Source organism: Triturus cristatus, chromosome 7, assembly GCF_964204655.1.
Source record: "Triturus cristatus chromosome 7, aTriCri1.1, whole genome shotgun sequence".
NCBI lineage: Eukaryota > Metazoa > Chordata > Amphibia > Caudata > Salamandridae > Triturus > Triturus cristatus.
Window position 1 is genome coordinate 172,147,384 of NC_140590.1, and position 27,328 is coordinate 172,174,711.

At 43.8% G+C, this 27,328-nt stretch overlaps 1 protein-coding gene across 1 annotated transcript in view; it reads left to right on the forward strand.

Moving 5' to 3' along the window:
* The window catches only part of LOC146809146 (IgGFc-binding protein-like), a 790,095-nt gene that overhangs the window by 558,012 nt on the left and 204,755 nt on the right, over window positions 1-27,328 (forward strand). The window contains exons 15-16 of the mRNA XM_085614833.1: window positions 6,902-7,497; window positions 26,686-27,262. Coding sequence (XP_085470959.1) covers window positions 6,902-7,497; window positions 26,686-27,262 — 1,173 coding nt within the window. The remainder of the gene's footprint in view (window positions 1-6,901; window positions 7,498-26,685; window positions 27,263-27,328) is intronic.

Genomic DNA, 27,328 nt, shown 5'->3' on the forward strand with positions numbered 1-27,328 from the left:
ATAAATCACTGACGAGCAAAGGTTCCAGATACTTGGCTGAGAAACGTATTCTGTACCTGCCGTGCAGACCTTTAAGATCTACCATTAAAGCTCACCTTACTATTTCTCAAATAAAAAAAACACATTCTCTTACTAGTTCCCCTACTACTGGAATAAACTACCCACTCACATTCGGAAATGCACAGACAACTTGCTTTTCAGTAAGCTTTGCAGAACTGAGCTATTTCCATACTAGCTATGCCCTGCCCATGTTCACTCCGGTACTGAGAAACCCCTTATGTGGTGATTGATGTGCCCTACAAGTTAAATTAACATAACATAACTTATCATATTGCAAGTCACCGGGAATTCTATAACCACATAGAGGAACAAGCTGAAGGCCAAGTTCCTTTATAAGGTTATGGAAGTCAGAGGAATCTTGTTATATCCTTATCATGTACAGATGGGATTACTTTATCCCATGTAATACATGGTCGTACCATCACTTTTTTCACAAACCACTTAAAACCCTGAATCTTATGAAAGAGAGAGCATTTTTTCAAACAGGAAGAATAAAATTTGAATCTCTATTGCAAAATTGAACATATTAAATACCTGTTAGATATTTGTTGCAAAAAGGAATTAGAAATAATTCAATAAAGTCAGTTTAAAAACAATTCAGTAGCTCAGAATGTGTAGAAACATGCAGAAACATATATATTTTTTGCTTCGAACAACTGCTCTGTGACCTGAACTGCCTGTCACCTGGGCTGCTGGCTCTGACATCAGGCATTGTGACATCAGAAATCAACTGTAATAACATATAATAGTCGAGTTCAGGCATCTCTTCTTTATAATCCGTGACTGGGTGAGTCACAAGTCGTCGATAATGAACAAATTAGAGAAAGGCATTTATACAGGGATTGCAGAATCCTATGCATTATAGAACAGATACAGAGTAGTCAGTATTAATAAACCATCCGAGGATCCTCCATTTCCATTTGTTTTCTGTGTTCATGGAGCTTTGTGAACAGCACATTTTTGTTAACTGTCATACTGTAGTGATAGTGTTTGCATTGCTTCTACATACTCTGCTTTTGCAAACAACAGAGCTTTGTAATCATCAAAACAATTTGAAAAATGTCTAAAGTGGTCATACTTTCGGAACTGCATTACATTCAACATCTTCTTTGTGTCCACTGGCCTCATTAGTGATTACTTTCTCATAGAAACATCACTGGCTCATTATTCCATATAATGATGCATTTGCAATATAATGGTATGCAGTGTTATGATATGTACCTTTTCCAGCTGAGTTAATGCTTTTTTACTGTACATGTTCTTATGATTCATAGATTATACCTAAAAGCTCTATGTACACACAAACTGTGCTGGACATTTATACATTAATGATACTTAGCTTGTCGTATTACACTGTGTCTAGACTCACCACACACACTATCTCTTTCATTAGTATTAGGCTGCTCATCGACCTCAAACCAAGGGTCAAAGATGCTTAAGTGACCACTGCTTTGCATTGCAAACTGAGCACCCTTAGTAATGATTGCTAGCAACCGGGCACTTTCTCTCATTTATACACTCTGAGAAAACCAGTCTGACTGTGAGACGATCAAAAAGAGTGAATCCAACAGACTAAAGGAAGTTTTAGGATACATACTGTCAGCATGAACACACAGCGGGGGGTCAAAGAGGGATATACCTCTCACCCCTCTGTAGTTCTAGTGTTTTAGCATGAACACACAACCTTAAAATCCCGTTCATGAAGCGGGACAATAACTAGGATCGGGAGCAGTGTATTTCCAATACGAATTTTGGTGCACCCAACTGGAGCTGTCACTTCTGTTCAGTCAATTTAGGTCAGTGGCAGGTGAAAAACATTCTCTTAAGAATGGCAGACAAGGGCTGTTGTTTGAATGCCTTATATAAAGAATTAACAGGGATATTATATGGAGAATGCTATGGGTAACTTTAGTAGCAAAGAACACAAATCATTAGTACAAAGAACTTAGAACCATTCTTAGTTAAACCCAGCATAGATGTGTCTCCAAATGTGAGCGAAAAGGGGTCTCCTCCACATAGAAATCTCCACGTCCTTTTATAGGACTTTTGGACAAAGACATTCACACATTTTACATGGGTATATGATTCTCAGGATCTCCACCAATAGACAACAAGCAATAATAAGCTTTTGTTTTCAGAATACATTTGACGATTCTGTCATGGTAGTACTATCCTGAGTTTGTAGGTGTTCTCACGGTTAGTTCAGCAATTCAATTATTACCTGATGATATTCATATCCATACATAACGGAATGACGTTGCCTGAGACAGTTGAAATATCCTTGGTTAGGTAGAAAGGGAAAAAAAGGTGTTTGGGAACATTTTTCTGTTTATTAGTGTGAGTCTTGCAGTTCTTTGTTTGAACAAAGATGAGCAACAACAGTTAACACATGCTATTCATATATGTTAACACAAGATGGAGGGCACTTTGGACACAACCTAATTTAGCATAAGGCCCAATTTGCGATGCATTTAATGTATAAGGAGATCAGGTTTAACAATACCACAGTCTCACTGTAGAACATTATGACATTATTGTTAGAAATGGGATTTCTGCTTGGCTAAGGCTTGCGCCAAAGCCAGGCAGAAACCACCACTCTAGTCAGGGCAAGGAAGTTACATGCCAAAGATGACCCCTGCTCACCCCCTTGGTAGCTTGGCACGAGCAGTCAGGCTTATCCCAGAGGCAATGTGTAAAGCGTTTGCGCACGCACACAGCAACAACACCCTAGGCCCACCACAAAAGAAACTCCACACAAGGTTATATATAAAAATAGCCTTTGTATTATAATAAGCACATTAGATAATAATCACACAATTTACACTGTGCCAACCGGCACTAGGCAGAATTTACAGGGGACTATTTACACAAGACAGGGCCAATGGACCACCGTCAGAATCATCAAAATTCACCAATTGTAAATGTGGAACATATAGTAAATGTAGCGCACAACCAGTAACTACTGGTAACGTTAGGAACTTAGCATGAGATCCTGCAATGCCAAACAGAGGATGCATAAATCACCTTGCGCATGAACCACCTTAGGCATACTACTATATTAGGCCCAAACCTCATTAGCATCACACATTACGCAATAGGCATTACAGTAGGCATCACAAGCATAAACACCTTGGGAAATAAATTGACATAAAAAAACTGTGTGCCCCAATCGGGGGCAAATGCACTGAACCTGGCCCAAGGCCAACTGGCCTCTCACAGGGGCTGAAATGCCCAATGTCCAGAATGTCTGGGCTGGCTGCGAATGCAGCAAAGCAAAAGTGTGCAGGGGCACAACCTAAATGTTGCAGCTGCCCACTAAGTGCTGGGCAGCTGTGACAATGAGCCTGGGCATCAGTGTGCCTCCTGGGCCCCTCTCTGGGACTCGTAACTTGAAAATGAAACTGTCCCTCCAAGGTCGTAGCTGCCTGCACTCTCGCAGGGCAGCTGGCAAAATGCGCAAGTAATGTCTGGCACTCCTGGTGCCTCTTGGGCCCCCCCTGGGGCTTCTCAACAAAATCTGCCCCACGTTGCAGCGGCCCGCAACTGCGGCGCCGCTGTGAACCAAAGGAAGGATGGGCACGACGGTGCCTGGGGGCCCCTCTCGGGGGACTCTTGGAGACAAATGCCCCCAACGTTGGAGTCCTGCTCTGGGACTCAGAAACAAGAGAATGCCAGATGTTGCAAAAAGCTTCCCACCACACTCGCACCACTGTGCCACCGCGTGCGCCCCCACTCACCGGAAGCCCGGGGACTCCGCTCCTCCTGTGGCTGCTGCGGGAACCTCGTTGGGAAGGCTCCTCACTGCGAGGTAGACTCCCGCTAGAGACGTCCGGAAACACACGCAGGGCTCACACCGCGGCTGCGGGAGCCCTGCCTTCCAAGACCTTCCTTAACTTCTTGCTTCCTGGCCAAGCCCTGCCCGTAAGCAGGCAACGCCGATTTCTTCGTCAGGGTTGCTGCTCGTGGTGCCGGCGGCGATTTCTTTCCTCCATCTCTGCCAGCAGTTGTGGGGTGGGCTCCCGTCTCAAACGAGGACACTAAGGGGTAGGCTTCCTCTTTCTTAAGCATACAAAGCGGGGTAGGCACCCGCTACAAAGGCACCGATGCGGGGTGGGCTCCCGCTCGGTTTGGTTTTAAACACAAATTGGCGGCAAATTACGCAAGGTGGGCACCCGCTTGGTTTCATGGTCCTGTGGGGGAATCCCCACACCGGGATTCCCTCGGGTCAAAGGGCAGCTCCGCGCTGCGGAGCACACCCGCTCCTTCTCTCCTGCCCCGAGTAAAGCGCTCTCAAGGAATACAAATATAGCGCTCCCCAGGCGCTGTAGTACACAGTTCCAGGGAAAGTCTTTCAGGATGCAGGGGGGCAAAGGCTGGGCCCAGGGGCCAGCTCACAGGGCCCTCCAGCAGGGAGGCAGTCCCCAGTGGCGGTACCTCCTGGCGCCCAGCAGCAGCAGGCCCCCCTCAAGTTAGGAACACAGAGAGAGAACATTTTACATGGGGTCACAGCCCCTTTTTATACACAGATTTCCATTGACACCACGGTGCAGGGCAAGGGGAAAACCAGATGCAACTGGTTCTGGAGCACTTTGTTTTGCTCATCCCCTCTCCCTATTCACAGGACAGGCTAGGGACATCAGATGCGCCACAGGGGGCGGAGCCAGCATTGTGGAGGGAAGGCAGAGACCTATTCAGGTCCCTGTTGCAACTCCTCCCTCCCATCTAGCTGCTGATCTCCCTATTCACCACTGGGCTGACTCATCCTGGCTCCTGGAGTTCCCCACACCATCCAGCACCTGTCAATCACAAGCCAGACATGCACTCCACATCAGGCAGGCAGACACACAGCACACAGAAATGCCAACTTCTAAAAGTGGCACTTCTCCACCAGTCACAATAAATCTGCGCACACCATTGCGCAGCATTTATTCTCATGAGTTCGCACATACTAAACTCGACCCTGCACTCCTCTCACACCAGGAATTACTATGGACACACATATTCCCCATGAATTCCTATGGGAGGGCAGGCCAATCTCACCACGCGCACTCAGAGCGCGCACGCACTTTACCATGGGTCACAGTGCTAAAGTGCGCAGAGGCCAAAAACCATCAACACTACACAGGGAAAAAGGCTAGGATAATTGCAAAAAGTTTAGGGGTGAACCTGCCAAAAGGGCCAAGTCCAACAATTATATTATATTAACAGTAAAAGTGGCAGGCCTGCTACTGACATTACTGGCAGCCGTAAAACTCCAAAACATTGCCAATGCAAGTCATTAGTACAGGCATCTTCCAATAGCATAAGGCAGTGAAATATGTTGGTGATCTTTCAGGAGGTTCATAGGAGTAGTGTGATGTCATCGTCACTCCTTCCACTGGAATGTTTGGAATGGTTGGAAAGAGAACAAATTACTGTAACCAAATTGCAAACATTTCCCAATTGGGATGCAAAAAAATAAGGAAAACAGTAGGTTGAGAAGGAAATTGATCAGGAAAAGAAAACTAGAAAGGGTTGTATGACAGAACCACACATGCATTTGCCCTGCATGCCTTTACAACGCAATCACTAACCCAACACAGACATTACCACATGGTACTTTACCACGCAAGTCATTACAATAATTTGCTTTAGGAGGTGCTAGATTTTGCAATATTATAAATTACTATTCCAACTCCAGTCTATGCAACAATAGGGAAGGTGTTGGACTTAAATATCCAACACCAGTGTAACAACACGCTGGGTTTTTCAACGACTTGTATGAGAAACCAATGCATGGTGACGTCGCAGTCGGTGTAGTGACTGCAGTGTAAAGGATGTTTTTCCTAGAAAGATGCAAGGTGAAGGACCAGAGAAAAACATTAATTAACAGACAGTCTTACACAGAGAAGGAATGCTAGTCTGAAACGTGCAGACATTAAGGCCCGAACTCAGAGTAAAGTGGATGCAGATGCGCCATTTAATACAGTCAGTACATGCTAATATTAGGGAGTAAAGTATTAACAGAATGCTTTAAAAACTTATTCATTTGAGCTTTCTCTTAGAAAATGGGGAATTATACAAGGAATTTGTTATTAACGGAACTGATCATAATTCTGAAATGTTCAATAACAGGAATTATCACAAATATTGGAATTCAACATCCCACTCCCAATCGGGATCCACGTTGATTGTGCAAATGATAATATCCTTACAATATGTCACTTTTTCTCTGTGAACTTACAACATGCTGCCATACTTTCTCCATTTACTTATAACACAGTCACAATGTTTCTATGTAATTACAAGATATTAATATTTTCTTTCAGTGTGTTAATATCGTATTACTTGTCCTTAATGTATCCACAGAATATTATTACTTTTTGCACAACATACTGATACCATGTCATTGTTTTCTCAATGTAATCACAATTTACATGATTTTAACTAGAACATAATTTTCTTAGTGTATTTACTAAACATAAAATTATTTTGTCAATATACTTTAACGTTTTTACTTTTTTTCGATGAACTCACAATTTAGGATTGTTTTTTTTCAATGTGCTTATAATATATTTTACTTACACATATACGTATGAATACTTTCTCAATATAGCTAAACATGTAATTACTTTCTAAAAATGTCTTACTTCATAATCTTACTTTTCAGCGATGTTTTTACATGGCATTATCTTTTCTCAATGTGATGATTGTATTGTAATATCTTTTCTCAATGTACTTCTGCTATATTATTGCTGCTTATAGAGGTACTCAATAGTACATAATGCTTTTTCTCTGTGTACTCACATAATGTTATAACTTTTTTGCAATCGTTTTACACCATGTTTTTATTTCCTCTCAGCTCCTTCTTGCCCCGTGAATATGCACTATGAGCTATGTGGTAATGGATGCCCTGTCACCTGCTTTGGTCTTTCCGCTCCAGTAGGCTGCGATGCACCGTGCACAGAAGGATGCTTTTGTAACAATGGCTTCATCTTAAGTGGAGACAAATGTGTGTCAATCGCACAATGTGGGTGTGTGTACAAAGAACAGTACTACAAAAGGGGGCAAGAGTTCTATCCAAGCAGTTTGTGCAAGGAGCGCTGCACGTGCGGTGACAATGGAGCTGTGGACTGCAAGAACGTACTCTGTGGTGCCAATGAAGAGTGCAAGGTGGTGAATGGCATCCAGGGATGCCAGCCAATCAGCTTTGGAAAATGTGTTGCATCTGGAGATCCTCACTACATTTCATTTGATGGCCTGTCCTTTGACTTCCAAGGCACCTGCACATACACACTGACCAAAGTAATTGAAGATGACTCAAGACTGCAGATATTCTCAGTTGTAGCAGAAAATGAAATCTTTGGTAAGGGTAATGTGGCTGTTACCAGGATGGTGGCTGTGTCTGTATATGGATATACTGTCATCATCGAAAGAGGGATACAGTGGAAAGTCAAGGTGAGTCTTAAACTGCATCAATGTAAGCTGATATGTATCTTTTCATGTTTTGGTTCGCCTGAGAAGTTAAAAACATTGAGTAATCATATGCACATTAGTGTTAACCCTACCCTAGCCTTAAAAGGTGAAATTGCAGCCCAAACCGCTATTGCGCGTCACTTATGAACAAAACATAGACTTAATGCCAGCCTCATTTACATTGGTTAAGCCAGACATTTTAGGAGTTCATTTAGAAGTTGATGACCACAAATCAGAGAGTGAAGGGGGATGTTAGATTTGGCATCCTTGGCGCGGTATCCCCTGACTTCAATCAGGGTAAAATTCAACATTGAAAGAAGCTATCTGACCTGGAGTTCATAGCTGTATTTATGAGCACAGTGCTTCAGTATTCTAACTGCAAAAATGTCATGTATTCAACCATTATGACAGAGTGAGCATTATGTTATTATTAACAGAAGAAAAAGTTGCTTTCCTGTGAGAATGCCTTGAGTTTTGCCTGCTGTCACAATCCCTTCACAACGTTAAGCTTGCCCACAAGAAGGGGCATGATTGACGACAAGAAAGATGACTTAAAACTAAGAGAGCTGCGACTCTCCGCCGTATAATCATCCAAAAATCTGCACGTTAATCCGACCATCCTAGTACCAATACAGTACCCTCCAGCTCGTCATGAGCTGTGGAAGAGTCGATGGAAGCACTTGAGATGGCAGTAGCCCCAGACCGTTGAGAAACACATTCTGGCTTGGGAACAGAATAAAGCCTCGAGCATCACCGCAGGCTGTGAGGAGACGTCACAGGACGGGTACGGTTTTGTTGAGTGGGGGCACAGGTCATAGAACGACCATAAACATGGGGCTCAGATGCTCTGTGATATTGGACCCTATCAGACCCCCCCCCACGCCCCCCCCCACCTTAAGGAGCTACAGCGGGAAGTCCAGGGTTTTCGAAATGGCAGACAGGACGCGAGGTGCCAGCACAACCACGGACAGGGAAAGGACAGTGCAGGGATGGTCTCAGCGGACTAGCACCGAAATCCCAGCTACAAGAAGGCTACAAGGCAAGTGTGGATGGCTAGTCCTGGGGTAGCGGGAGACCCCCCAGGGTGAGGAAATATGAATTTTGTGATCAGTTATGTCCCCTATCGTAGACCCCAACGGCTCCATGTGCATGCTATAAGTACATGTATGTTCCCTCCTGCTCCAGTTTTGAAGACGCAAATATATGTGCGTCCACCGTCAGCATGTCCTCTTTCAGATCCGCCATGAATGGGTCAGATATTCCATTCCTAAGTATGAAAGGCCACCGACTTTATATGGTTCACTTTCCACATTTCACAGATTCAGGCGAGTAGGCCCGAATTCTGTCATCAAGCCTTTTCCTGCCTTCTGCCTCTGAAAGCTCCAGTCTGAGCCTGCATCTGTGACCATGAACTTTGTCTTACTCCTTGCGCGGCTAACGGTGCCTGATCCAGCCTGTCGCCTGCCAAAAACTGTATTTCACCTTCGAGATTATCTCCTTCGCTCCTCATCCGATGCATTCCTGTCTAGCAGTTTAGGTAAACATTCCTCCAGCTACCATGCAAAGGGGCCAGGCCTCGATGTCCTCATGCAAGTAATTCATAGCCCCGTTACCATGGAATATTCCCACCCCCTCGCACCTCATGTAGACACTTAGACGCTTGTACACGCACTAACAGTCAGTATAGTCAGTATAGAATAAGATTCTATCCTAAGAGACCTCTCCTTTTGGATAACACAGTTCTTTAAACATAGGATATTAGATATGATTTGGGATTAGGTTGACATAACCCCAGACTTCTGTCTCCACATGTAGAGCTAAATGTCAAGTCCCCTTCACCCTCTAGTTGCACGTCAATCACACGTCATGCGGCTGCGTGCGCATCTTTGCCAAACATTTCTGCTAACATTGCAGGATTCTTTTATGGATCCACCCACTTGTGACATCATGTTTAATGACGTTTCTTGAATTACGCCCTCTATTAGCTACGTATGCACCTTTTATCAGCTGTTACGCCTCTTGCATCTGTTTCACTGTAATGTATTTTCTATAAAACTGCCTATCTGTCAATAATATATGCTCCCTTCCTTCCTGAACTTTCGTGGTGATGGAATAGAAGGCCCACAATTCGAATTGTCTTCCTTTTTTAGGAATAAAGCATTTTAAAACCTCTAATACCACGGATTCTGCCTCTTATATTTACTGAGTTATTCTTGATAGACTTTACCGCATAAAAAATAGTACCGGTAACGAAATATTTACCACATAAATTGGCGCCCGAACAGGGACACTTTCTCATCTCACGCGCCGGCGGTGCGTTGCAGGCCCGGTCTCCTGCCACAGCTGAACGGACAAAAACGCGTACCCGCAGGATTTCCTGTATCTCCCTCCGGCCAAGCGGGGACGACTGAGGCTGCGATCAACACCCAGACGAGGCGGTGAGAAGTGCGAAGTATCCCGACCAGAGCCTAGCTGAGAGAGCAAGATCCGAGGTATACAGAGTCCCGCCAGGTTCCGAAGTCCCGAGTCCAGTCGAGTCGAGTCCAGTCCAGTCCAGTTTCAGTTCCGTTCCGAGGCCTTCCGTTCCGAGCTACCCGGTGAGTACCATTACCGGGGAGGCATTTTACGTGCACATAGTCTGTGCCGGTCAAGACGGGTTTGGGTACACAAATCCGGTCTGCACTGTTTCAGCAGTGTATCTGTACTGTTTAGCAGTATATATAGTAATATAGTATGTCTTGCATATAAATAAGTATTATCTAGTGTCAGTATAATGTCAATAACTGGTTTTCTATTAGTTATCATTGTTCGTAAAACTGTTAAGCGTTAAATGTTTTAATACGTTCTATATATATTGTGGTGTGAATGACTGTTCATTATTGTGTTTTCTTGTATAAAGTGTGTTCTAGAAACAAGATCTAAAAAAAAGATGCCGCTCTTTTCGAAACTAAGACAGATTAAAACTAGAAAAGGTGTACTCGAAGAAGCTGTTCCCATTCCATCTAGGGATACTCCAGGATACTTTATGTATCATAAGCATGGTTTAGATGCCGTATTATTTCTTGATTTATGGGTGGACTACACCAAAGAATTACCAGAGAGTCAGAGATGGCCCGCAGCGGGGACCTGGGATGCAGATTGCATCATGAGAGTAGAAGAAGAATTATGGAAAAAGAAAGCCAGACAGTCACAGAAAGATGCCATTGAATTATGGCGTAAAGAATCATACAGACGTACAGAAAAAGCACACAGACAGGAAGAGAAAGGTAGAGAGAATTCAAATAAAACTCGAGAAAATCTATTACTTGAGGAAGGTACTCGAGTAAACTCAGAACAAATAGATAGACAAAGAAACGCCCTTATGAATGGTATGTATCCACTTCTGGCCGAAGGGTCACCTAAGGCTATTCCGGAAATACCAAAAGACTTGCCACCTCCATTGTTTCCGATAAAAGCACATCCCAAATCACATCCCAAAACAGCAAAGGACGTTTTTCTTTCCTCCTATTTAGATGACGCTGCTCCCGAGTATGCTAATGCCATATCACCCACATCGCCTGCCGATGGTGTTCAACACCAAGAGCATCCATCTGTATCCCCGCAATTACAAACTCCTACACAAGTTCCAACAGACCCGTCCGTTTCTACAGTTTTTCCCGCATCTACAATCTCTATCCTACGCCCAACGAATCCTTTCGTGCCTAGCACCTCAGACGGTGCTACAGGAGGTACGACAGACATGTTTGCCACTCCGCCGCGAAATAAACAGACTCTTAGAGATTTAGCCCTCCAACGTACGCCCAAACTAGCAACTCCCGACATGCTTAAGGAACTTCTAGTAGATTGTAGATATGATCCTGTGCCCGGTAAACGGGACGAAATGCTGCTGTCATCATTACGTATTCGACGAGCTGCAATATATTTAACGAAGCTACCAGGAATGACTACACATTTAGAAAATATGTATCACTTTGTCCAGTCAGGGCGAAGTCTTGAAAGTATTAGCAGAGCCATGGAGTACCAGAAAGTGGAGGTACAGGGACAACTGTTACGCTTCCTCATAAACTGTGTAATCAGAAATCAAGACCGGCCTGGGGTAAATCCGGAAGAAATGCAAAAACTTGTCACTTGGGGTCAGAATATATCAGAAGGGAGACATGATAAACAGTTATGTATAGTCGCTATGTACCGAAAGATCCGCAAAGAAGTAGAACGAATACACGAAGAAAGATTAGAGGTAGACGCCGCTAACCTGAACAGAGAAGAGGAGGAGCAAGAGTCAGAGCAAGTAGAAACGATAGCTTATGTAGGTAGAGGAAGACCCCATAATAATACCAGAGGTTTTAATGATCCGGTACGTCCAATACGTCCAGAATATAATAGACATTTTCCAAACCCTATGTTAAATACAAAATCCCCCGAACACTTATTCCAAGCCGCTGATAAATTACTCCGAGATCGAAGGGGGTACCACATGCTCGATTCCATGGACGAACAAGAATTAGCCAGGTCAGCAGTACAATGGGCTGACAGTCCCGGCGAATACAATGATGATGTACTTACACACTCGTTTCTGAATCTAGACCCATATGAACAGCGTTTAGCTAGTATATACATGATTCAACACCTCCTTATATTATATAAAAGCCAACACTCCGATCCAGGACCCTTACCTGACATATTGACAGAACTACTCACGAATATATGGAGAGGGTCAGGTACTGATTTGATTAAGGAAATTCTAGAATCCCGAAACCAATATTTAAATTTCATATGCCCAGAACACGTTCCAGTTCCCATTATGGGAAGAAAAATGTATCACATAGATAGACAGAACCCGTTACGCGAAGTACACCCAATTAGAGGTGCCGGTGATAATTTTACACGCGTATTTGTGTACACACCTATAACTAAATTAGAATTATTAGAAATGAAGAAAGTAGTACCCAGCCATGACAAGGACCCAGCAGGTTTCCACCGTGAGATAAAAGACATGTTACTCATGGGAGAGTATACCTACCCCGACATTATGAAAATATTAAAAGTCCTATTACCCGCCGGTGTTTATGAAAAACTCAAAGAAAAAGAATGGGAGGTGGGAGACCAAAAGATAGATTGGACAGCATTGGAAAACGAAGAAAAGGCCCGAGCTGCAGGAGCAGGGCTTGGGGAAAAGACTACAGCACTAGCAGGATTACTAATACAGGTACTGCCACGTTTATTAACTACGAAAAAGGAAGACTGGGGTGCAATCTCAGCCTGTAAACAAAAGCCAGACGAAGATACTAGTGATTTCTATTCCCGATTTGAAAAATGTTTTGGTATAAATAGTGGCATAAAAGCCAGTAGTGAGTCATACCCACATCTGTTTGTGACAAAATTAGTTGAGAATTCTCTGCTACAAGTTAAGAATAGAGTATTGAAATTCGAAAGTACCTGGCAAGGTAATACCCCATCACAGATGCTACAGATGTTACAATATCATCACAATAGAATTAGAGAAGAACAAGAACACGAACAAAGACGTATGAAAGATACAAAAATGAAAATGCTTGTTGCACAGTCAGTTCCAGCCGATAGTCATCAAAAGGGTGATTCCGCAGGCCCTGCGAAAGGGACATGCAACTATTGTAAACAACTAGGTCATTATATACACGATTGTCCAGTCCTGAAACATAATATTGCCACAGGTAGAACGCATGAGAGACCACGTCCACCTAGACAGGATCAGAATCAACAACAAATACCTCAGCATGCACAACCTAGGTTAGCTCCGCAACAATTAGCTCCGCAACAGGGAGCTTCACAACAGACTATAGCACCACCACAAGCGCAGCCTATTGCTGCAACACAAGCAACAACACAACAGATGTATCAGTATGCACAAGCAGATTATCCCGATTATCAGCGATACTCATGAGATAGCCTAGAGAGGGAAGTTGGCTTACCCCTTATTGAGGTTCCTGTAGACCAAGAGGGACCTTATGTACATAGTGAACTATTAGGGGAAGACAGAAAGTTTTTACTTGATACAGGGGCAAGCAGAACAACTATAAGACGTAGTGAAGTTCCAGGGGCACCCCTCTCAGGCTCACAGAATATTTCCCTTGGATTCTCAGGAAAACCTATAATTAATGATGTAACACAACCTCTTCCACTTACGATTGGTCCATTGACACGTACTACAGATTTATTGCTTACTAAATCATGTCCAGAAAACTTGTTAGGCATAAAAACATTGAAAGCTCTAGGAGCTATAATATGTTGTTCTCCGGAAGGAGTACGACTATTTCTACGTGACTTTAAAGGTCACTACGTATCCAGAGACATGGATCACCGACTGCAGAATTTACCTACACATTTATGGGCACAAGGCCCCACTGATGTTGGTTGCATGAACATTACACCATATCGAGTTACACTGAAAACAGGAATAGTACTACCACGAATGCGACAATACAAATTACCCCCCGATGCTGTTGTGGCTTTGCTGCAAATCATTGACGAGCTCATTGCACAAGGAGTGGTTGTCGAAACCGACTCTAATGTATGTAATTCTCCGATAATTCCGATTCTTAAAAGAACGGATCCAAAAGCTCCACCAGTATATCGATTAGTTATTGATCTGCGCGAATTAAATAAATGTATTGTGCCACAATACCCCGTGGTCCCAGATATCTCTTCATTACTCACAGCTATTGACTCAGAAGCAACGTTCTTCACTGTAATTGATCTCAAGAATGCTTTCTTTAGTGTCCCAATAGATCCGGAAAGTCAATATTTGTTCGGATTCAGTTTAAACGGACGAAGTTTTAAATTCACACGCGCACCTCAAGGATTTACAGAAAGCCCCAGCATCTATAGCCAAGCACTGAAACGAGAACTTGACAGTATCCACATGCCAGTTAACACTGCCTTGCTTCAATATGTCGATGATCTGCTGATCACCGCCCGAAGCGAACGTGAATGTGAAAAAGCGTCACTGACGGTTTTAAAATTTTTGGCTGACAAGGGGCACAAGGTGTCCCCTTCTAAGCTGCAATTCTGTGTCCAGCGAGTTGTTTACCTTGGGCACTCGCTGTCCAAGGAGGGAAGGCAGCTTACACCCGACCGCATCCAGTTAATTGCTAACATGCCACCACCCAAGACACAAAAGGAGGTGCGGGCTTTTATAGGCCTCACTTCATACTGTAGGCAGTGGATCCCTCAATATGCATTTCTAGCAAAACCACTCATCCAGTTGACAACACAGGAGGCAGCCACATCGACTGTCCTCCCTTGGACTCAAGAACATACACACGCCTTTGAAAGCTTAAAGAAAGCTTTATGCCAAGCACCTGTTTTAGCAACACCATGTTACAGCAAACAGTTTACACTCTTTGTTACAGAACGCGAAGGTACTGCTTTGTCAGTACTCACTCAGGAACAAGCAGGATCACATAAACCATGTGCTTATTTCTCTAGTACATTAGATCCAGTAGCTCAGGCTCTTCCTGCGTGCCTGAAATCAGTGGCAGCAGCAGCTTTAGCAATCAGACAAAGCGATGCCATAGTGTTAGGACATCAATTGACAGTACAAGTACCCCACGCAGTAGAGGTTCTCTTGAACCGCACACAAACACAACACTTGACTATAGTGAGACTCACCGGTTACGAATTAACATTGTTTCAGCCACATATAGAAATCAGACGTTGTAATACGTTAAATCCTGCCACACTGTTACCAGTGAGCGGAACAGATCCATTGGCACATGATTGTGTTGAAATTATTACTATCACGACGAAACCCAGACAAGACTTGACAGATATCCCTTTGTCAGATCCAGACTTGACATTGTATGTAGATGGGTCATGTATGAGAGCAAGTACAGGAGAGCTAGTGGCCGCTTACGCAGTCACAACAGACACTGAAGTCATTGAAACAAATCGTATTAACACTTTGTCAGCTCAAGCAGCAGAGCTCATCGCTCTGACACAAGCCTGTATCCAAGCCAAAAATAAAAAAGTTAACATATACACAGATTCACGTTATGCATTCGGAGTCGTCCATGACTTCGGCGTACTGTGGCGAGAGAGAGGTTATTTAACGTCTCACGGTGCCCACATCCAACACGGACCCCTCATTCAAACCCTATTAGACGCGATTCATCTACCCACTACAAATATCGATTATGAAATGCAAAGCCCATACAAAAGTTACCGATATCATTTCTCAGGGTAATGACCTAGCTGACAGAACAGCTAAACAGACTGCTCAGAATCAGACTCTCACAACTGACATGACAAAGACAATAGTTCCGACGCCAACACATTGCATGACAGTTAAGGATCCCGCCCTTGATGTAATTGACATACAGACACATGCTACACCAGAAGAAATAAAGAAATGGACTGAATTAGGAGGGATCCAAACAGATCAGGGATGGATGACGAAGGAAAAATCTATATGGTTTCTTCCCGACTCAATGGTCCAAGTCATCATTAACACTATACATAGTCCAGCGCACCTAGGAGAAAAAGCTCTGCTAGACAGCATTCAACACATTTGGTTCAACAAACACTTGCGAGCCGCAGCTAAACAAAAGGTTCGTACCTGTATGATATGTTGTCAGTTTAATCCAGGTAAAAGCATCCCCGTAGAGCAGGGTGGATTTCAAACTCCCGATCATGCTTTTGAAGTCCTCCAGATGGATTATATCCAGATGGAGCGATGTCGAGGATTCAAATATGTTCTCGTAGTTGTCTGTGCTCTTTCCCGTTGGACAGAAGCATACCCGGTTTCAGATTACACTGCCCCGACTACTGCCAAACAGTTAGTTCGAGAATTCTTCCCACGGTACGGTTTACCACGTGTTGTCTACTCAGATAACGGCCAGCCGTTCTCATCCGAACTAATGAAACACGTTTCCCTTCTATTAGGCTATCAATGGAAATTTCACTGTGTCCGACATCCCGAGGCAGCAGGTCTCGTAGAACGCCATAATCAAACTTTGAAAATTAGATTGTCCAAAATATGTAGAGAAAAAGGAGTCGATTGGATAGTAGCCTTACCAGTTGCGCTCTTTTACATGAGAATGGTAGCACATTCTCGAACAGGGCTATCCCCGTATGAGGTGATCTTCGGTAGACCACCAAATATGTGGGGGACGCCTATACCTCGTAAAATCACTGACGTTGACTGTAATATGCTGACAGATTACCTGGCTTCCTTGATGTCTGCACTACAATCTTGTCGTTCACAGGTATCCGCAGCTTTTCCCGATCATACTGAGGTGAAGCCCCATGACGTGGTTCCTGGTGACCTGGTGCTGGTCAGGAACTTTGACCGGAAGACCCAACTGGATCCTAGGTGGAAGTCACCGAAGTTGGTTTTACTCACCACAAGGACAGCCGTGAAAATCGAGGGAAGAAAAGGGTGGTTGCACTCGAGTCATATCAAGAAATTTTATGGACTACCACCCAGTGTAGATACACGACCCTGTATTTCCTCAAAGACAGACTCAAAGCTCCCCTTGGTTGAGCAATCGAACTCAGAAATTTATAAACTAAAATTGAGGTCTAGTAAGTCAGACAATTTGATTGTTTAAGTCCTCTCCAAGGTGAATCGGTTGAATTTGTCTCTGACATGTATCCTCTAGACCGTAATAGAGAAAGAAATCAGCGAAAGCAGCTGAAAAAGCATGCGTATTGTAAATCACTTCGTAGTCACTGTACAGTAACATTATTAATTTAGTTTTTTCTAAGTCTTCTGATTATTATTTTTAGCATACTATTGCATATGTATTACCCTATTCTTAAACATGCTTATAATATAACTGCAGAACATTCTTTTAGCGAATTTCCTCCGCATGAGTTGTCATATAGATTTGCGCTGCGCAACAACACATTCATTAGTATGTTACATCATTCCCATCAAACCAGCAATGCCACAAATTGTTGGATATGTGGCCGACTCCCTCCCTATCAGAACTATAAGGGAGTTTTGCCCCTCTTTCCATATCCATTCACACACAATGGCTCCTGTGGAGCATGGTTTAGTTTGATTAATACCCTAGATTCAAATTCCGCAGTTTATCAAGACAACTGGGTATGGGGAAACCTGAACCTAGTTTTACTTAAAGTCTGCTACCCTAACAAGGAGGGACTCCCCAAAAGAACAGGAACTGATCTAGAAAATGAAGTATATGGATTAGGTAACTTTACAATTAACCTCATGATCCTGAACGTTGAATCTGAAGCTACACCAATCTTGCCCGCCATGTCAGTATTCCCAGTAAAGGGGGAATTATGTATACAAAAGAATGGTTCCATACACATGGGCCACAGTAAATGCACCACTGTAATAAAATTCAGTGATCAAGGCAAGTCTACATTTAGAGCTTCCCATCATTCCTACTTCATATGTGGCCAGACCGCATATATATGTCTACCTTTAGATTGGGATGGTACCTCTTACATAGCATTCCTTCTGCCACCTGTTTTCCTAGCTCCTCCTGATTATCATAGAAATACTCATTTAGTACACAATAGACAGCAGAGAGATCTCCCAATTGTCGATTACACTGAAACGGCATGGGAAAAATACACAGATTTCAACAAAGGTTTCTTTCCCTATATAGGTACAGTCACTAATAGTAAGCTGATACGTAGATTAACCAGAACCCTTGAAGCGGTAGTGAACGAAACTATTTCCGCCTTAGGCAATTTAACAGAAGAGCAGTCTGCTATGCGGATTGTTGTGCTTCAAAACCGTCTTGTCCTTGACGTCATCCTGGCCGATAGGGGCGGAGCTTGTAGGGTCATCGGATCAAGTTGTTGCATTTTCATACCAGAAAATTCGCCGTCAGTATATAAGGCCATAACTCGCCTTCATAAGATTGTAAGCCAGATACACCAGAGTCCAGGCACCTGGACTTGGTCCGGTTGGTTCTGGGGCGTGTTGTCAGCCTGGGGATGGAGAATCCTATCCTTCCTAGGTATTGGCCTCCTCATACTATTCAGTTGCTGCTTATGTCTACAATATGGGCCAGCGATTTGTGGTCTGTGTGCCACATCGTGTATCCCACATCCACGTTTTCATTCAAGATCCCGGAAGAAGAAAGAAGAACAAATGATGCTATATGAACAGATCGATGGATTGATGAAGATCGATATCTCCTGAGGGTCCGAAGGGGACAAGGAGGGAATGAGGAAATATGAATTTTGTGATCAGTTATGTCCCCTATCGTAGACCCCAACGGCTCCATGTGCATGCTATAAGTACATGTATGTTCCCTCCTGCTCCAGTTTTGAAGACGCAAATATATGTGCGTCCACCGTCAACATGTCCTCTTTCAGATCCGCCATGAATGGGTCAGATATTCCATTCCTAAGTATGAAAGGCCACCGACTTTATATGGTTCACTTTCCACATTTCACAGATTCAGGCGAGTAGGCCCGAATTCTGTCATCAAGCCTTTTCCTGCCTTCTGCCTCTGAAAGCTCCAGTCTGAGCCTGCATCTGTGACCATGAACTTTGTCTTACTCCTTGCGCGGCTAACGGTGCCTGATCCAGCCTGTCGCCTGCCAAAAACTGTATTTCACCTTCGAGATTATCTCCTTCGCTCCTCATCCGATGCATTCCTGTCTAGCAGTTTAGGTAAACATTCCTCCAGCTACCATGCAAAGGGGCCAGGCCTCGCTGTCCTCATGCAAGTAATTCATAGCCCCGTTACCATGGAATATTCCCACCCCCTCGCACCTCATGTAGACACTTAGACGCTTGTACACGCACTAACAGTCAGTATAGTCAGTATAGAATAAGATTCTATCCTAAGAGACCTCTCCTTTTGGATAACACAGTTCTTTAAACATAGGATATTAGATATGATTTGGGATTAGGTTGACATAACCCCAGACTTCTGTCTCCACATGTAGAGCTAAATGTCAAGTCCCCTTCACCCTCTAGTTGCACGTCAATCACACGTCATGCGGCTGCGTGCGCATCTTTGCCAAACATTTCTGCTAACATTGCAGGATTCTTTTATGGATCCACCCACTTGTGACATCATGTTTAATGACGTTTCTTGAATTACGCCCTCTATTAGCTACGTATGCACCTTTTATCAGCTGTTACGCCTCTTGCATCTGTTTCACTGTAATGTATTTTCTATAAAACTGCCTATCTGTCAATAATATATGCTCCCTTCCTTCCTGAACTTTCGTGGTGATGGAATAGAAGGCCCACAATTCGAATTGTCTTCCTTTTTTAGGAATAAAGCATTTTAAAACCTCTAATACCACGGATTCTGCCTCTTATATTTACTGAGTTATTCTTGATAGACTTTACCGCATAAAAAATAGTACCGGTAACGAAATATTTACCACAAGGGTACGAGGAAACAAATGAAGGTCCCGTGTAGTGCAGGTAGCACAAGAGAACTCAAAATGGGCACTCGGCTCGAGAAAGTGAGTGCCCGGTGAGCTCCGAACACTGTGTGGAAAGAAGTAAGTGCTTACACCCAGGTTTCAGAGGCAAGAGGATAACAAGCCTTGAAGTAAAGAGACCAGTGGTATCAACCAAAAAATAAGGGGCAGCAAAGCAGGATAGTAAATCTAATCCCACCGGAGCAGAAACAAGTGGTAGGACCAGGGGAGTGGCCCTAACTCATCTGCAGCAGACTGGACTCCACCAAGCACAACTAAAAACGAAAAGAAAAGTACCTGGCTCCCTACTAGAAGTAAACGTGGCTGTGGTCAACATTCCTTCCAAAACATAATCAATGTAGTGGCGTGACAATTCAATGTTCGCTAGTGGGGCAGAATGATATAACTGCAGCGTAACTGCCACATCACTACATAAAACAGTGGAGATGCTGTGAGAACTGGCAGGGATTGCCACAAATAAAAGGTCAAAATAGATTATTGCTGGGGTTGGTCCTGTTCCCTAGTGGGAAGTAATAACAATATACAGAGGGCCACCTCCTCCACAGTGGAAAGTCGAGAGGCCCAGTGGGAGAGCAATTGCCCCTGCGGTCAGGTGGCAGCGATCACCCTGTGGGGGAGTACAACTGGAAAAGGATGTTTATTTCTCCTCACAACGCATAATGTCAGGACCCAAGAGCCAGAGAGGGACACACTAAACTAAACTGGACAAATATACGCAATGCAAAAGATCCAAGAAGCCGAAATAGTTACGCACACCCAAATATCTGTCTCTGCCTCGCCGGTGGCAGAAACAGGAGACCTAACACTGAAGGACATGATGGCAGCAATTAGTGGAGTTTGCACGTCACTAGAAAGTCAAATGGATACCATCACTTCTGAAGTATCGCTTACTAGAGCAAACCTCCGAAAATTGGGAGAAGAGGTCAAGATTGGAGAAGCGGCTATGACAGGATTTCAATCAGACACAAAAGTCATGAAAACAATAGCTAGAGGAACAACAGGACGCAATTGGAGCACAGGAAAGGAAACTGGACACGTTTGAAGGCAGGTCGAGACGTAATAATGTCAGAATACTATGAGACCTGGAATCGGCGGAGGGACCGGCGGCAGACCTTTTTGTGGAGGACCTAATGACGAAGTACTTACAAACACAGGGCCTCTCCATATTCTTTTCTGTGGAATGGGCGCATCAAGTTCCGGGAAGCAGACTGAAGCCTGGGGCTTCCCCGAGACCACTGATTGTCAGATTGTTTAACTTCTGAGACTGGGATGCAAATCATCAAACGGCACGAAGCTCCCCACCTTTAAAATTGGGAAACTGCACAATAACCTTTTTTCCCAACTCTGCTATCAAAGTACAGAAGCAAAGGCAATCGTTCAAAGCAGGTGCTCCAAAACATAGGTCTGAAATATTCCATGTTGTTCCCTGCAAAACTATGAATCAAGACTGAATGCAAGACTTGGTACTTTGAAACCCCAGAGTCTGCCTGTTAGTGGCTAGAAGGATGGAGAACAGTGGGGGGAGAAGCCCCAAACCTCAGCGAGAAACACACCAGAAGAAGACTGCGGATCGTATGGATCTGGACAGTGCCAAAGAATTTATAGATGACAACGATCATTGACCTGAAAAGTTGCGTCAGGTGGCAAATAGGTTGTTCTTAACTGATATGGCATGGGGATGAGGTCCTAAGGACTGCAAAGAGGGGAAACCTGATCCTTGGTAGTGACAAAATGGACTCTTAAAAAACTAGATTGGTAATATTGGTGTCCTGGCACAACAATGGGGATACGGTGGATTGTGGGAAAGAGCCATAATCCCTCATGAAACAATCTGGGAAGGGGCAACAGGCACTCAGCACAGTTGGCGAGGTGGGTAGTTCTACACCCAGATTGCAGTGAGGCATGGAGGGGGGTAGGCTGTTTATAGTTCAGAACGTTATTAAGGTGTATTATCTAGATGATGCAAAGGTACTGAAGAGTACAGGGACTGAATTGTACTCCCTGCTCCACAACGCAAATAGACTTAGCTTAAATCAGGAAGCAATAAAGATCCAAAAAACGCATACCAGCTTATTAAGATTGAGTACATAAAATGCCATAAAACACAAAATCCACCATCAATGACATGCAAGTGGGTGACCCCAATGAGGAGGCAAACAGAGGAGTCGGACGGAGGATATGGTTCATCTGGGATTGAGACTATTATCCTGGAATGTAAAAGGGCTGAGAGATACAAATCAAACATGGCAGAGTGCACCAATATACAAAACAACACTTTCTTGATGCAGTATTATTAGAGGAAACACATTTGGTCTATAACTCCTTTAAGGCCCTGAATTGCGGGGATACAAACTAGTAGCTCACTTTGACTTCACATCAAGCTCTAGAGGGGTAGGAATACTTATTAAGGGATCTTTCCCCACAGCAGTGCCCCACACTTAGGTGGATACACTGGGTAGATATGCGGCGATAGAGGGTACATGGGAAGGTCGGACTATCACAATTTCAACGATGTACGTTCCCCCAACATTACACACCAAGGCTTTGCAAGATCTTGGCGAGGTAATTCTAAAATTCCCAGAGGGGAGACACCTGATGGAAGGAGACTTTGCTACATTGTCAGATAGGGTTGACCGATACCTCCCACAGAGGGCAGCAACACACAACTCATGATTTGCTGAATTTTTAAGTGCAATGGGACTAGTAGATGTATGACGGATCCATAGCCCTGAAGCCCAGCAGTTCACAATTCACTCGGGTGCACATAATATTCTATCCAGAATAGATTACGTGCTTACCTTAACTGATCAAGCTGTGAGCTTTAACGCTATACAGCACCTGACAAGGGGAATATCTGATCATTCCCCAGTATGGGCAATATATGAGACGAACAGACTGCAACCCAGGAAACTAGCATAAATCACTCCATGGTGCCTCAAAATGCCCCTGGTTGAGAGAGGGTGTGCAACAAGCAATATAGTTCTACTTTAAAGAAAATGATGGGTCGGTGGAATCAACACAGACCCTCTTGGAGGCCTTCAAAGCTGTCATACGATGGCAAGCTATTTCACCAGTGACAGGTGCTAAAAGGGAAAAGAGAGCCAAAATGGAGGGGCTTGAGGAAGAAATCTTATGACTTGAAAGGGATTTGCTGAGGGATAACCCACAAGGTGTACAACAAACTCTAAATATTTTTTTTAAAGTATACAAAGACCTTGCAACTGAGGCGGCCAAGGCTACACTAAGCCTGATGGAAAACAATCTATGAAATCAGAGAAAAGTCTTGGAAGTTGCTTGCCTGGCTTGATAGGCTGGAGCGGGCAAGTAGGTTATTCACTGAACTTAAAATACACGGTGACAGAGTATTGTGAGACCCACAAAAAATATCAGAGGCGTTCGCTAATCATTACCTCCAGGTCTACTCCTCGAATGGGTCATCTACAGATAGCACGGCTAGAAACCTACTGACCGACATATCACTGCCTACAATTTGAACAGGTGACCTTGTTTTATTAGAAAGCAGCATAACCGATGACGAAGTGGCCCAAACGATCCAGAGTATTAAATCCAGGAAAAGTGATGGGACTGAATGGTCTCCCAATAGAGCTCTGTACATAGACAACTGATTGAATAGCTCCATATCTGAAAAATATGAATATAGAATGTCAAGAGGAGGGGAAACTCCCCGCAGATCAGAGAATGGCCAAGATAGTGGTCATTCACAAAGAAGGCAAACCGAGACACAATTGCGCCTCCTATCTCCCCATATTGCTGCTTAATGCAGAAGTGAAAATTCTAGCCAAGTTGCTTGCCGCACGGTTATTACAAATAATCCCAAGACTTATACACCCTGATCAGTCTGGCTTCATGCTGGGACAAACACAGCGCTTCACTTGCATGGACACCATGGAGTCCTAGAGCGAACTGAGACAATGAGAGAAGATGCAGTGGTAATGTCATTTGATATCCAGATGGCGTTTGATACCATTGAATAGCCTTATTTGTTCGCAGTATTGGGAAAGATGGGATTTGGTCCCAAATGTATGTCCTGGCTGAGGCTCCTGTGTACAGACCTACTGGCACAAGTTGTTGTAAACAACAAGACGTCTCAAACCTTTCAACTCCTAAGAGGGATGAGGCAGGGCTGTCCATTGTTGCCATTTGCCTTAGCACTTGAACCGTTGGCCACTTGGATTCACGGTGACCAAGTGATATGGGGACTTCAGTGGACAGAAGGCTGGGAGGACAGAATCTCTCTGTATGCAGACAATATACTTTCATATTTGGTGTCCCGTAAGTCCTCCATATATAAAATACTGAACATTTTCACTGGCTACAACATTAACTGGTCGAAATCTATCATATGTACTTAGTGGAGAGATCCCGTAGCTACCTAGGAAATATGGGGCGACAGTAGCGACGGAGGGTTTCTGATCCCTGGGAAATATATCAGCACAAATCCATCAGTCTTCTATGACTGGTACCTTTTGCCCCCATTGCATCGCCTGAAAGGTGATGAGCGTCATTGGAGATCCCTCCCTCTCTCCCTACTAGGATGAGTGGCGTTGTTCAAAATGATGATACGCCATGATTTTTATATATATTGCAAAATACTCAATTTCTGGTTCCTACAGCATACTTTGCATTTATTATGGGACGGTTAACCTCCGCGTATTGCTACGCAGAAGTTAGTGAGAGGATGGTAAAATGGAGGGGTTGGACTACCTGACATACGAAGGTACTACTGAGCTGCACAATTAATAGCTATTAATCAGAGCATGCATAAACCCACAGACAATCCAGCCTATAGAATGGACAAGTTTGTCCTGCAGGGCCGGAACTTTGCGGGAGCGCTTTACACAATATCCAAGTATGGTACAAGGGTAATAAAAGCTTGAGATGAGCTTAGAAGCTAACACTAGCCACCCCATTGTGGGATTAGGAGCAGCTTGGTTCCTTGGGGAAGATCCCAGGATTCGCCAAATGGGAACTCATAGGTATTGAACATTTAGGTGAAGTGTGGAGAAGGGGAGGTGTAATCCCTTTTACCACACTGAAACAGGAATAGAATTTGGCCGACAGAGAAAGATTTAGATACTTGCAGATTAGGCATTCTCTCCAAACTACCAACCCCAGGGGAGCAGACCTTACAGAGACCATCCCTCTTGAGGACAGACACCGCAGAGATTTTATGGACCATAAAGCAATCTCCTTAACTTACCAGAAATTGATAAACAACTCCTTAATTCCCTCCTCAAACTCCGAAAGCAGTGGGCACAAGATCTAGGTAAAATAGATGATGAAGACTGGCAATGTGCACTGGCAGCTGCCCCTAGAGAAGCAGCAATTGCATTGAAATTCAAGCTAATTTAACTTAAACTATTGCATAGAGTGTATTACACCAGTCAAAACCTAGCTAAAATAGGGAGACGTTTGGACTATGAGTGTAGGAGGCGGTGTGGCCAAGAGGGATCATTTTATAATATAGTGTGGGAGTGCCCATATATACGAGAATATTGGGTGGTGGTAGTGCGTTGCATACGCAAAGTGTTAGAGGTGGAACTAGAACCATCCCCTAGATGGTTCCTACTCAAAGTGTGGGATACTACTGATTTAAATAGCAAAGAACAGGCTTGGCCAACACTAGGAATGGTAATTGCCAAAAGAAACATAGCAAGATTATTTGGTGTACCTGAAACCCCAACACAAGATCATTGGGCAAAAGATCTAGATTAGTATATTATGTAGAAGAAAATAATATATGAGAGTCGGAGATGTCTGAGAAAATGTGTGACAATCTGGAGTAGCTGGAAAGCATACAGAAAAGACATATGTACAAACTCATTATTAGGAGCCCAACGTTGGTTTTCAATGTATTTCAGCATGGTGAACAATGATGTAACAATTATAGTGCAACAATATACTAAGTCATCAATAAAAAGAGTTTTAAAAAAAAGCTTCCCCACTATGAGATATATCCCCTAACGCATACCTGTCACATGCATGTGACTTGTCAGTTTATTTCATGCCACCACCTCGTCACCAAAGAGTGGTCTTAAAATTGTACCATGGTCTTCGAGAACTACAATGCTAAGTATATTGGACACATTGAATAATTTTGAGTTTACTGAGGGTAGCAGGGGGTTTTTACTCTGTGGCTGTGGACTTCTAATTCATGAAAAGGTAGTGGTTGAAAGTTTGACTTGTTTTATGATCTCTGCCTCGGTAGGTGGTAATTTTACCATGGTGTATGAATATACCATGGAGGAAATACTCTGATGCAGAAACATTGCAGGGGAAATGCCACAAATGTAGATTAATGCGGGCTGGCATTCTACATGGACATGTGAGCATCAGGTATGATCCCTTAGTTGGGACCTTGTATGTTAGGAACACCATACATACCTTTTCCTGAAGCTTTAACACAATGGAAGTTGTTCTCTGAGGCAAGTTCAGTATACACAGAATTGGGCAAATCACTCTGTCTGATGGAGCCACCTCAAAACACTAAGGGGCTTAATGTCCACCCCAAGTGTACCCTAGTCAGAAGTGGGTAAGCTGCCAAAAGTGCACCCTGCCACTACCAATGCTTCAAAATGAGTGCCAGAAGCTTTGTGGTGCACAGTATGCATGATGTCAAGAACTCCATTTGTCCTCACACAGACTGTACACTGATGATCTAAAAGTAAGAATTCAGGTCCAATTTTCAAATTGTTTATCACTGTCTTTTTGCATTATTGACAGGTGGATGGAGAAATTAATAATTTACCACTAACCCTTAATGATGGCACAATATGGATCAACCAGGAGGGGATACACATTATTCTCCAGACTGATTTTGGTCTTACCGTACTTTACGACACTGTCTATTATGTGATGATCAGCGTCCCGAGCACCTACAAGGGGAAACTGGGAGGCCTGTGTGGTAACTTTAATGGAGATACCAAAGATGAGTTCCAGCTGCCAAATAAACAGATTACCACAAATGTGAAGGATTTTGGCGCCGCGTGGAAAGTAACGATTCCAGGAGCCAAGTGCACTGATGACTGTGGGGGCTCGTGTCCAATCTGTGGCCCACCCCAGATAGCACCGTACTTGGGCATGAATTCCTGTGGAATGATCACCAACAAAAATGGACCTTTCATAAACTGCCACACCAACGTGAGCCCCACTGACTACTACAACCATTGCACATACGACTTGTGTTCTGTGGGCTTGGTAGGAGGAGGAGACATGCTTTGTAGGAGCCTCCAGGCATATGCAGCAGCATGCCAAGCTGCCGGGGTTACCATTGCACCATGGCGGACCGCCGCATTCTGCCGTAAGTCATCTCAGTGGCTCATCATTGGAGTAAAAACCTGTTTGATGATTGAGAGCATGAAGCTGT